At 39.2% G+C, this 13,977-nt stretch overlaps 2 protein-coding genes across 6 annotated transcripts in view; one reads left to right on the forward strand and one right to left on the reverse strand.

Moving 5' to 3' along the window:
- The window catches only part of LOC106095781 (vacuolar protein sorting-associated protein 72 homolog), a 223,551-nt gene that overhangs the window by 55,776 nt on the left and 153,798 nt on the right, over positions 1-13,977 (forward strand). The window lies entirely within an intron of this gene.
- LOC106095780 (hybrid signal transduction histidine kinase L) overlaps positions 1-13,977 on the reverse strand; it is a 99,071-nt gene that overhangs the window by 35,839 nt on the left and 49,255 nt on the right. For all 5 annotated transcript variants that reach the window (XM_013263121.2, XM_013263119.2, XM_059363290.1 and 2 more), the window contains exon 3: positions 2,273-2,725. In XM_013263121.2, the coding sequence (XP_013118575.2) occupies positions 2,273-2,725 (453 nt within the window). The remainder of the gene's footprint in view (positions 1-2,272; positions 2,726-13,977) is intronic.

Raw genomic sequence — 13,977 nt, forward strand, 5'->3', positions numbered from 1 at the left:
GAAATTGATTGATTTTCGGGAAATTGATACTCATTTTCGGGACAACGACTCTGGGATCCACCCACACTCAAACAGAACTAATTTGCCAATATGGGGCTCATATAAAATGTATTTGAAAGAATGAAGGACAGTGGCACCAATTCGATATTCGCATTCAGGGCGAAGTGTCTCCACCTTAAAAATATATTAAAGAGTTAAAGAAGGCGCAACGGAGCGGGTTTGGTGAAGCACAACAGGGTTAGTGAAGCACAACAACTGGTATGATATGAACATCTCTATGCTGTATGTCTTAAGTATATCAAACTCATCAAACCATTTAAAAAATATTTTGTAACGACGCAATAAAAATATCTGCAAAATTTCTTCTCTTCCTTTTTTCCCATGTCATAAATAATTTAGAATTCAGCAAAACGATTTGCAGTATTTTACTCAAAAAAATTTGTTAAGGTGTTAACATTAATTCCATTATGTATGGAACGTTGACTTCGTATGGCGTTGAGTTCTCAAACAATTATGTAGTCTACGCAACGCATGGGGCACTTAAGACGACCAAGATGCTTTGGTGGCCCTCAGGTAACAATGAAAATGGCCATTAATCATTCAATTACATTTGAATGAATGGTTGGAGAGGGATTGGAGTTCACGAATGGTGTGTTTTTATACCCTCCACCATAGGATGGGGGTATACTAGTTTCGTCATTCTGTTTGTAACATCTCGAAATATGCGTCTGAGACCCCATAAAGGATATATATTCTTGATCGTCATGTCATTTTAAGTCGATCTAGCCATGTGCGTCCGTCTGTCCGCCCGTCCGTCTGTCTGTCGAAAGCACGCTAACTTTCGAAGGAGTAAAGCTAGCCGCTTGAAATTTTGCACAAATACTTTTTATTAGTGTAGATCGGTTGGTATTGTAAATGGGCCAAATCGGTCCATGTTTTGATATATCTGCCATATAAACCGATCTTGAGTCTTGACTTCTTGAGCCTCTAGAGGGCGCAATTTTTATCAGATTTGACTGAAATTTTGCACGTGGTGTTTTGATACCACTTCCAATAACTATGTTAAGTATAATTCAAATCGGTTCTTAATCTGGTAATGCTGTCATATAAACCGATCTGGGATCTTGACTTCTTGAGCCAATAGAGCGCGCAATTCTCATCCGATTTGGCTGAAATTTTGCATGAGGTGTTTTGTTACGTCTTCCAATAACCGTGCTAAGTATGGCGCAAATCGGAACACAACCTGATATAGCTGTCATATAAACCGATCGGGGATTTTGACTTCTTGAGCCTCTAGAGGGCGCAATTCTCATCCGATTTGGCAGAAATTTTCTACAACGGCTTCTCTCATGACCTTCAACATACGTGTCTAATATGGTCTGAATCGATCAATAGATTGATACAGATTCCATATAAACCTATCTCCCGATTTTGCTTCTTGAGCCCCTACAAGGCGCAATTCTTATCCGAATGAACTGAAATATTACACAATGACTTCTACAATGTTCAGCATTCATTTATCGTCCAAATCGGACTGTTACTTGATATAGCTCCAATAGCATAACAGTTCTTAACAAATATTCTTTGTTTGCCTAAAAGAGATACAGCGCATAGAACGCGACAAAAGCGATCCATGGTGGAGGGTATATAAGATTCGGCCCGGCCGAACTTAACACGCTCCTACTTGTTTTCTTTTTTTGTGTTGTGAGAGTATTGTCCCCGTACAAAAGACTTGGGCCATCACCGAACGACAGATAAACAATTCCCATGACAAACAAAAGAGTTGACATAAGAAGAAATGGGCAATTTGCTTAAGCTTTGGTGAAGATGTCTTTTGTTTTTCACATGGTGCTTGGGACCTGGGAGTGTGTGTAAACTTATTTTTAACCAAAAATTTTTAGACATGAAACAAAATTGAATGAAAATGACGATTATAAGATGAGTATGTTTTTTTTATAATTTCTTCATAGTAGAGTACGAAAACAGGAAAAAGGTTTGAAACATATTTAACAAAACTATTCATTATACTCTTGGAATAGGGTATAAGGAATGCTCTGAAGAGATACATATTTCGGCCGGTTCCCTATTCAAACCAAGGGACAAACAGTGGAGTGCTCATAGTTGTCACCAGTAGCAAGTCGATTCTTTATGGTTGTAAGTTTCATATAATTTGTTGAATTTTTTATAAATAAATCTTAATTGCATTGTTTTGATTGTTTCTCCGAAGGACAAATGCAATTACAAGTTTATACAAAAGGCTTCTATTACTCACTTTAATAATTTCTTATTCAAGCCATGCGAGTTTTTTCCCATATTTTTCACTTTCTTTACTTTGGCCTTGTTGGATAGACGAGTATGCTGCTGCATATTCTGTTGGTGCTGCTGCATATCCTTTGCCTCATCCATATAATGGATGTTGCTTCTGTCCTGCTGTTGTTGCAATGGTGTTGTCTGCGATAGATGTTGTTGCTGTGATTCCAGATACTCGCCATGTCCTTCTATTATCCGCTGCTGTTTGCGTAATTTTGGTTTATCCTTTGAGAGATTCAGTCTTTTAATTCGGTAAATGTTAGATTGTGTTGTTGTCGTTCCAGCTACTGCTGTAACCGCCCCCACCAATGGGGTGGAGGGTGTATCCTTTCGATTGCTGGCTTCCTCTGTTGCTTTCGCTAATTGTGTCTTTTCACCTTTGACATTGCAAGTGAAGCTCAAAAGGCAGAAAACACTAGAATAAAGAAGAAAAAATAAAAAAAAACGGAAAAACGTTAGCAAAGCTTTTTTGGACTGGAAATGAAAGTGTAATGAATGGTCTGCAAGTAATTTGTTTAATGCTACGTTTTTTCTTACACTTTGGCTGCAGCTATTCATCAATTTAATGATGGCTTTAAAGCCAGGAGTCTAATCTATTTGATATCCTTGTAATTGGAAACTTCACTTTATTTTGTTTTGTGTTTTGTGGTTGGTAATTTAAGCTGTAGAGTAGAGCGTGAAGGAAAAGCAGAAAAAACAGCTACTTAACGTAATGAAAGACCAAACGTCTGAGAGAAATAATTTGAGAGGAAGGAAAGAAATAGAATTCTAATTAATATAGGAAATTTTGTAAAAATTTCATTTCTATAGGAAATTTTGTCAAAATATCATTTCTATAGGAAATTTTATCAAAATTTCTTTGCTACGGGAAATTTTCATTTTATGGGAAATGTTTCCAAAATTTCATTTTATAACGAAAATTTTTTGAAAACTCCATTTCGAAGGGAAATTTTGGTAAAATATCATTTCTATAGGAAACTAGCGGAACAGGGCATGCTTCGCAGCGCCTTTTTTAACGCTCTTATATCTTTCATTTAAGCTCCATATTCCGCCGGGACGAACTTTGGACACCCGCCACCTCGTGTATATATGTAAATCACCTTTCGTCATAATCCTGTGAAAAATGGATTGTTTATGCACTTATAGCAGCTATATCCAAATATGGTCCGATATGGACCAAATTCGCCATGGACATTGAGTGGCCTTATAAATACAAGTCTCTGTTCAGTTTTAATATTAATCTTTTTGGCAGCTATATTCAAATATAGGCTCATCTGAACCATAAAGGACACGGATGTCGAAAAGCCTAACATATGTCACTGTATCAAATTTCAGCAAATCGCATAATAAATGCGAATTTTACGGGGCCAAGACTCTAAATCAGAAGATCGGTATATATGGGGGCTATATCAAGGTGGGGGCCTGATGCCATGATCATAAAATCGTCCACATATGATACGATCTCTATGCCGTCTGGAGGCGGTGAAATGGAGGATAGGTGAAGGTTAAACAGTGCCGGAGATATTACCCCGCCTTGGGGAACTCCCTGTTTCACTCTACGGTGTTTCCATATCTTATCTCTAAACTCCACAAATCGTTTCAGGCCTGGCTCGAGGGACTTATTGGCGATGTCCTCAAAGAGTTTGGCATGGCTGACGGAATGCCTTAGGTAGGTCGATTGCCACGAGGACCGTCCTATCACATGGCCTGGGTTGATTGAAGCCACGTCAAATAGGGCTAAAATAAACGCTCTTATACCTTTATTTTAAGCCCCATATTGCAATGTCGATATATAATTCCTGTTTTGGTACACTTTTAAGATGGGGACATTTCGCCCCGTATGAGATATCGAATTCGTGTCATTGATGCGCAGAGGTTAGCAAGTCCGCCAATGATGGATGGTGGATTCAAATCCTGGCGAGAACATTGGAAAATTTTTAAGTGGTGGTTATCCCCTCCTTATGTTAGCGACATTTGTGAGATACTATGCCCTGCATAGAAATCATGTAAAAACTTTTCCCCATAGAGATGTCACACTGCAGGACGCCGTTGGGACTCGGCTATAAAAAGGAGGTCCTTTATCATTGAAGTTAGGCTTGAATCAGACAGTACTCATTGATATGTGAAAAGTTTGCTACTGTAGAGAGCAAATTAATGTTCTACTCCTTTATACGTTTCTTTGGACTCCTATATGTCTCGTTTGGGGTGTATTTTGGGAGTAAAGTGGGCACCCAGACACTTGGACCTTAAAGTTAATATAAGCTTCGTGCTATACTCTCAAATATTTTTGTATGAGCCCCATATTACCATAGTCGGTAAATAAGTGTTTCATTTGAGCCCTATATTGTCGTGATTGGTCTATATAGCCATTAAACGGAGAGTGCTTTTTGGGGTTGGATGGTACTTCAGACATTTCGCCCAAATATGATTGTCATATTCGTGCTCTACTCCCGAATATCTTTCATTTAGAGCCAAAACTACCATGGCTGATAACAATTTACGGTTTGGAGAGCGTTTTAGGGCTGGGGCTGGTGCTCCGCCAATTTGGCTTTAAAAAAATGTGTGAAATTCGTTATTTACTCCCAAAAAAATTCATTGGAGCCCCATATTGATATGTTTGGGAAATAAGTTCAGTTTAGGCGGTACTTTGGATCTTACCCACAAACACATGGCTTCAAAACTGGATTCCTTTTCTATTCTCAAATACCTTTCATTTGAATCCCATAATGTAATGAGAGGTCGAATCAGCTATTTGAGGTGTTTTAAGTAGGTTAAGCGTCACCTAGATATATATTCACACAAATGTAAATGTCATTTTCCAAATCTACTCCCATTTTTTTAATTTGTGTCCCATATACACACTGTCGGCTAATATGCTCATTTGGGAGATTTTGGGAGTGGAGACATCATCCATTTCTTGGACTTAAGTTTTTCCCCATATTCGTAATCTACTCCCCAATATCTTTCATTTGAGTCCCATAATGACATGAACGTCCAATATGTCTTTTTAGGGTAGTGTTGGGTTTAGGACTGCTCACCGGTTACTAAGGCTCACATTTAGACTCTACTCTCCAATACCTTTCATTTGATAGCCATATGGTTCCGATCGGTTCACTTTTGATTTTGGGTGTTGTTTTGGGGGCAAAGGAGAGGGTGCGCCCCGCCCCCCTTCCAATATCGCCTATGTTTCCAATATGGCCTATGTTTCCTTTCAGAACAACTTACACAATCTGTGAAAATTTCGAGAAAATCGGTTCTGCCGTTTTTAAGTCTATACGTAACAAACCAAGTCCCACATAGTCATGATTGGCTAATATGCTCACTGGGGGGCGTTTTTGGGGGGTGGAATGACCCTCTATACTTCGACCTGATTTTTAATTCCAGATTCGTAATCTACTCCCGAATACCTTTCATTTGAGCTCCATATTGGTATGAACGTTCAATTTTTCTGCTTGGAGGAGTTTTAGGAATAGAGTGGCCACCTGGTTAATTGTACCCAATTTTTAATATCATATTCGTATTCTACTCTCCAATACCTTTCATTTGTTACCCATATTGTACCCATTGGTCCACTTTTGATAATGGGTGGTGTTTTTGGGATAAGGGGGAGGGTCCGCCCCCTTCCGTTATCAACAAATTATAATATATATATTCCTCTTTCCTGGCCATATTCGTAATCAACTCACGTATACCATTCATTTGAGTCCCATATTAACATGATCTTCCTTTAAACCAATTTTAAGGGGTTTTGAGTTGAGGTGGCCCCCTAGTTACTTGGACACAATTTTTTATATGAAATTCGTTCTCTTATCCTAAATACCTTTCATTTGAGTCCCATATTGTCGCGATCAGTCCACTTTTAATTTTGGGTAGTACTTTTGCGGTAAGGGGAAGGGTCCGCCCCCCTTCTGATATCAAAAAATTATATAGCCTATGTTTCCTTCCAGACTTACCTCCACAATCTGTGAAAATTTTAAGGTTTTCGGTTTAGCCGCTTTTGAGTCTATACGGAACAAACAAACAAATTGATTTTTACACCCTCCACCATAGGTTGGGGGGTTTTAAATTTCGGCATTCTCTTTGTAACACCTCTAAATATGCGTCTAAGACCCCATAAAGTATATATATTCTTGATCGTCATGACATTTTAAGTCGATCTAGCCATGTCCGTCCGTCAGTCGATAGCACGCTAACTTTCCAAAGAGTAAAGCTAGGCGCTGGAAATTTTGCACAAATATTTCTTATTAGTGTACGTCGGCTGGGATTGTAAATGGGCCAAATCGGTCCATATTTTGATGTAGCTGCCATATAGACCGACCTTGGTTCTCTAGTTCTTGAGTTCCAACAACTGTGTCAAGTATGGTCTAAATCAGTCCATATCCTCATATTGTCGCCATATAAACCGATCTCCTGATTAGACTTCTTGGGCTTCTAGTGTACGCAATTCTTATCCAATATGATTGAAATTTTGCATATGTCGTTTTGGTATTACATCCAACAACTGTTCCCAGTATGGTCTAAATCGCTATATAATCTGATATATCTGTCATATAAACCGATCTCCCAGTTTGACTTTTTGAGCCTCTGGAGGGAGCAATTATTACTCGACTTGCCTGAAATTTTGTAGGTGGTGTTTTTCTATTTGAAAATGTCATTCAAAGAACTTGACAAATGGTTACATTGTGGAGGGCATATAAGATTGGGCCCGGCTTTTACTTGTTCTCATGTACGAGTTACTGAAAAGGGTATATGCCCCGTTTGACAATTCCTACTGATGAGTTTGGTTGTAATCTCAGACGTTATCGCGATCTAGGATACCAGTCAATGCTATAACAGCAACACATTTTCTGTCTATCTTAAAAATTAGTTTTTGTTTTTCTATTTATAATATAAAGTGAAACCTCTACGGTCTGCAGCCGGACAATATTTTACTGTATTTTTTATATCAAGACCGAATAAATGTAGCGCAAAACTTGTGAAAAATTTCTAAAGGAAGTTTTGTCAAAATTTCCTTTCTATAGGCAGATTGGTTAAAGTTTCATTAAAGTTGTCAAATATTGTGTGAAAAACTTCATCGAATGTTTATTTCTAGAAATCAGCACATTTACTGCCCTATATTTTCTATTATTTCTTCATTATAATAAAATTCTCAAGTGTCTTATATAGTTCCTATAGGTCAATCAATTGCATAAAGGAACTGCTCCAATTATGCTAGTCTTTTCTAAACACCTTTAAGCTATAATTCCCGTTAGCAGTTTTTTTTTTTAATAAAATAAAAATTGAATGAACAACAATGTAGTGTCTTTTTCAAACTCCAAAAACAACAATACGGAAAAAATCGAGAACGCTTCAAGCGTATAATCATATCATGTATGGCCATCTAAAATGGACTATTCATAAATTGTCTATGCCATTATTATGTGCTTCTCTGTCTGTGTTGCATATCCATCTATCCGTCTGCCGGTTATTTTGTTGAAGTACCTTTCGTTGTGTGGCTTATGGAAGTACAATGTTTTGTTTTGACCCAAGCGTGAAAATGGAACACCTTGAGTGGACCATAACATTACACTATCATCATCATCATTACTAGCAACATTATCAACATCATCATTAACAACACCATCATTATGACTACCGTCATTGAAAAGAACTTGGCATTAAGAATTGCTACAACTTAAGCCACAAACACCAAGGCCTGGTTACTTGGGCTACATTGTGGCCAAAAATAAGAAGACAAGTACAAGCATACCAGCCAGTTAGCAAAAGTTATTCTGCCAGAAACTTCTACAAAGTCATTGCAATTATTGTGAAGAAGTACAATGCTGTGAATTATTTTGGCTGGCCTTTTTCATGGCCATGTTTTCACCTTCTTTTGGTCAAAATTATTTTGATTCTTACTTCAATTCTTACTGATTATTTTTTTAGTCTTTTTTGTTGCCGGACACTGAAGTCTTCCACCCTAAATGGTTGAACTCTAATATTAAAGTGTTTAGTAATAACGTAATTCTACCTAAATATAAAAAATTAAACCCATGGCTTTGGTACAGGAACATCCTCCTGCGGAGACAAAAGAGGGAATATGGTAACTGATACAGAAAAAACATTTTACCCAGCTGCTAGTGTCCGAAGTTGGTGACGAAGAGGATACCGCAGAACCAATACCTGATGATGGTATAGAATATTTACCTTCTTGTCAGAATGAGGTTAAAGTAGAGGTGGCCCGACTGAAGAACAGCAAGGCAGCAGGAGCCGATGGGTTACCCGCTGAACTATTTAAGACCAGAGGCGATACTCTGATAAGGCGTATACATCAGCTTGTCCGCGCAAATTGGCTACTATGTCCCGTACACAAGTAAGGAGACAAAACGCAACGTGCCAACTGCAGAAGGAATAATTTCCTCCCCATCGCATATAAGAATCGTACCGTGTAAATCTTTAAAACCTAAAGTCAATGAGATAGTTGAACCTCATCAGCATGGGTTTAGACCTGGTAAATCCACCATAGTCCAGACATATACACTGTGCCAAATCCTGGAAAGAACCGAGAACGACAAATCAACACCTACTATCTTTTCGTCCTTCTGAGAGGGACAAATCAACACCTACCAACTTTCACTCCTACCATCTTTCAACACCTATCACCTTTCAGTGAAAATGAGTTTGGCAGTAAATGGAGATAAGACAAAATGGATGGTAACAACTCCCACAATGCCTTGTACAGCCGAGCAGACAAAGAAATGGGAACCCAAACTTTAAGATAGTCAGCAACTTTATCTACCTCGGCACCGCCGTAGCCGAAACGATTGAAACCAGTTTTGAAATAAACCGAAGAATAATATTGACAAACTGATGGGGCTTTGGACTAAGCAAACAGTTTAGAAACAAGGCTACCTATCGATAGACGAAAATTACTCTCTACAATTACACTAGGCAAGCTGTGGTCTACTGTTAAGTCACTCTCGAACCCCAGTAGACGGGATGATAAGTCCTCAGTCACTTTTAGCGACGTAACCATGACGGATCCGAAGAGATGCGCCAAATTGTTTAACCGTCAATTTAATGTAGATCGCGAGAGTGACAGGGCAAGGAGGAGAGCCATTCGATGTTTTCCTGGTCTCCGAGCGAAGTTGCGAATGTCATTCGTGGCGTCAAATCATCCAAGGCATTGGGCCCCAACGGAATCTCTACACTGATGCTGAAGAATCTGGATTTACCTGGAGTTGAGTACCTCACTACTGTCCTCAACCTGTCTTTGAACACTCTTACAGTTCCCGTTGTCTGGAAAATGGGCTCAGTTATCGCACTACTGAAGCCTGGAAAAGACCCGAATTTGGGGGAGTCGTACAGACCGATCTCCCTTTTCTCACAGGTAGCAAAGATGCTTGAGGCATTACTCCTCCCGGGCCTCGTAGGAGAATTTCCATTGGCCGAGCATCAACATGGGTTTCGAAGACTGCATAGCACAACAACTGCTTTGCATGCCATCACCGCACACATTTGCAGTGACTCCAATCAGCACAGGCCATGTGATAGGACGGCCCTGTGGCACTGCACCTATCGATGATCAGCCATGCCAAACTATTTGAGAACATCGCCAACTCGTCCCTCCAGCCAAGCATGAAACGCTGGGTCGCTAATTATCTGTGTGGTCGCCAGACATTTGTGGAATCTAGGGATAGGAAGTCGAAGCCCCGAAGAGTGACACAGAATTATCACCCCCAAATCGGGGTGATAATTCTGGCACTGTTTAACCTCTACCTATTCTTCATTCCACTCCCTCCGGAAGGCATATAGATCGTATCATATGTGGACGATTGTACGATCATGGTATCAGGCCCCCCAACCATTGTTGACATCTGCGATAGGTTGAACGTCAACCTCAATGAACTCGTCTCATATTTCGTTGCAAGAAATCTAAAGATATCTGCCACCAAATCTTCAGCCACATTGTTCACTGGAAATACGCGTGAGGTGAATACTGAGCTGACTGTGATGGTCGATGGAGAAATGATTCCGACCATCAAGTGTCCTAAAATTCTCCCCACATGCCGCAGCAATTTGCGATAAAGTCAAAAGTAGAAACAAAGTCCTCAAGTCACTTGCCGGCAGCACCTGGGGTGCAGACAAAGAAACCTTGTTGATCACTTACAAAGCAATTGGCGTGTCTGTGGTAAGTTATGCAGCGCCAGTGTGGTCTCGACAACTCTATGACACGCAGTGGAATAATATTCAGATCTGTCAGAATGCCTCTCTCCGCGGCGACGGGATGTCTCCTCAGTTCTCATGTTGACCACCTTCATCAGGAGACGAAGATCTAACAGTGCAAGGTAGATATACATGACGTATGGCGTGAGGTTCAGGACTACAAGAGAGAACCTCTAGATCAAGTGGCATATCTAGCGGGTCTAGACAACATTCATGCGGACACGGTAGCATATGCGGTGAATAGCTACCGGGTGAATGTTGTCCTTGTCCGCCTACCATTGCATCCGAAGAAATTGACCTCTCCCTGCAAACCAGAGTAGTTCTGGCTCAATTACGTTCCGACAGATGCAGCCTACAGAGCGAAGATTGATGCAAACGTGCAAGATGTATGTCTCGATTGTGACCAGTGATCACACGATACACGTCACCTGTATAACTGTTCATCCAGACCCACTCGACTCAGACCCAGATCCCTCTGGATGCACTTCTCGAGTTTCTGCATCTTGACACTCAATAGAATCAAGCAGACGAAATATAGAACACAACACACTGCTGCAACAACAACAACAATTACTACTACTCGTGTTGTTATATTGGGTTGCCCAAAAAGCGGATTTTTTAAAAGAAAGTAAATGCATTTTTAATAAAACTTAGAATGAACTTTAATCAAATATACTTTTTTTACACTTTTTTTCTAAAGCAAGCTAAAAGTATCAGCTGATAACTGACAGAAGAAAGAATGCAATTACAGTCACAAGCTGTGAAAAAATTTGTCAACGCCGACTATATGAAAAATCCGCAATTACTTTTTGGGCAACCCAATATGTTTCTAAGGCATGGGTACTTGGGAAAGCAGACGTGGCAGTGTTTTGAGTGTTTGAGAGAGAGATTCATCGTGAAATGTATGAACCAATTTACATTGATGGAGGTATCGTCGTCGAATGAACCACGAACTGTATGAGCTGTATGACATATCAGGATTCAACGGTTGTGTTGATGAGGTCATGTTTTCAGAATGAATGAAGAAGCTCCAGTGAGTCTCTTAAAGGCGATTACTGTGGTACACGCAAACCGGGACGACCAAAATCCAATGGAGAGATCAAATGATGAAAGACATATCGCAACTTCAGAGATTTTAGAAGAAGCGCAGAAGACCGAGCCGCTGGAAATGCAATTCCAAGTTCAGCAAATGAGAGAAGTGTTCTCTCACATCCAATTAAAGTTATGTAATTAAAGGGTTCTTCTTCCATATCAATGATTAATTCCTTTTAAAGGATTCTTCTGTCCGAATGCCGTACCATTGAAAGACACCTGCTTGCATAGAAGTTCTAAATAGTTGAGGTCCTTAAGGACATCATCAGCCTTTGTGAGGGGAAAACCAATGGTGATAATTTTTTTCATTTGATTATAGGTAGCGTTGAAAATTTCTTGGACAAATTTTCGGAAATTTTTTTAAGTATAAAGGATTACATCTTTATTTGTTACCAAATGTTTCAAATGATATTTTTTCTTTATTAAATATTGCCTTGTTGATGACTTTGTAAGAAAGAAAACCTTTAAACATTTTAACATGCGTTTTTGTTTTTATATCTGCATTTAGTTGTTAAGTAATTTAATCCTATTACAAAGTCAAACATTTAATGCAATGATATTAATACTTTCAACCCCATCAACCATCGAATGGCCATATCCATTGTCCTCGAATACGACAATTGACAATGGTGAAGTCCATACAATTAGTGGTCAAATACACAGCAACACCCTCCAGCACCAAACTATGGCCACAGTCCAATGAAATGTAAAACATTTTAAATACAAGAAAAAATACAAAAAATAAATCTCTTGTGCTTTATCGTATGTTTCTTACATACACTCCCAACGAAAGGATGACGAATGACTGTCAAGCCACTGAAATCAATGCTTTTAAACATATACACAGGAAAAAATTAATAGAAAAATATCAACGACAATTTTTGGTTTAACTTTAAAAGTACTAATTTTATAGTACCCATTGGTCAAATTCCGGTTTCACTCTTTTTATACCCACCACCGAGGGATGGGAGTATATTCATTATGTCATTCCGAAATATCCATTCCGAACCTATAAAGTATATATATTCTTGATCGTCGTAAAAATCTAAGACAATCTAGACATTTCTGTCCGTCTGACCGTCTATCTGTTGAAATCTCGCTACAGGCATTAACAAGTAAAAGCGTGCTAAGTTCGGCCAGGCCAAATCTTGGGTATCCAATGCCATGAATTCCGCTATTTTAAATTATTTTGATCTTGAATTATTTTGAAGTCACATTGGGACATCGGTATTTAGGGCGGCCTATATCACCATATTGACCGATTTGGATAAAACTTAGCGCTGTTACTGTGAGTTATATTATATGTTTCGGGGCAAAATTTCAGTGAAATCAGGTGAAAATTAGGCTTTTAAAGGCGGAGAAGTCAAATCTGGGGATAGGTTTATATGGGGGCTATATCTGTTTATAGATTGATTCTTGGCATGGATGTTGGAAGTTATAACTCAAGTCTTTGTTCCAAATTTTAGCCAAATCGAATGAAAATTGGGGCTTCTAAGGGCTCAAGAAGTCAAATCTGGGGATCGGTTTATATGGGGGCAATATCTGTTATAGACCGATTCGAATTATATTTGGCGTGGATGTTGGAAATCAAAGCGGAAGACTATGTTTCAAATTTAAGCCAAATCGGACTAAAATTGAGGCTTCTGTGGGCTCAAGAAGTCAAATCCAGGGATCGATTTATATGGAAGCTATATCAGATTGTAGACCGATTTAAATCGTACTTGGCACAGTGGTTGAAAATCATAACAGAACACAATGTGCAAAATTTTAGCCAAATCGAATAAAAAATATGGGTTCCAGGGCCTTAAAAAGTCAAATCGGAAGATCGGTTTATATGGGCGTTATATCAGGTTATAGACCGATTCGGCTCACTTTTTAAAAGTCCTATATCTAAATCTGAACCGATATGCGAGCTATATCAGGTTATAGGTTGTTGGAAGTCATAACGGAACACTACATGCCAAATTTCAGCCAAATCGGACAAAAATTGCGGTTTGTATGGGCTCAAGAAGTCAAATCGGGAGATCGGTTTATATGGGAGCTATATCAGATTATAGATAGGTTTTGACCGTTCTAACAGTACAGGAAGAGGAACAGTTGTTGGAAGTCATAACGGAACACTACATGCAAAATTTCAGCCAAATCGGACAAAAATTGTTGCTTGTAAGGGCTCAAGAAGTCAAAACGGGAAATCGGTTTATATGGGAGCTATATCAGGTTATGGGCCGATTCGGATCATACTTGGTACAGTTATTGGAAGTCATACAGAACACCCCATGCAAAATCTCAGCCAAATCGGACAAAAATTGCGAGTTGTATGGGCTCAAGAAGTCATATCGGGAGATCGGTTTGTATGGGAGCTATATCAGG

Source organism: Stomoxys calcitrans, chromosome 2, assembly GCF_963082655.1.
Source record: "Stomoxys calcitrans chromosome 2, idStoCalc2.1, whole genome shotgun sequence".
Lineage (NCBI taxonomy): Eukaryota > Metazoa > Arthropoda > Insecta > Diptera > Muscidae > Stomoxys > Stomoxys calcitrans.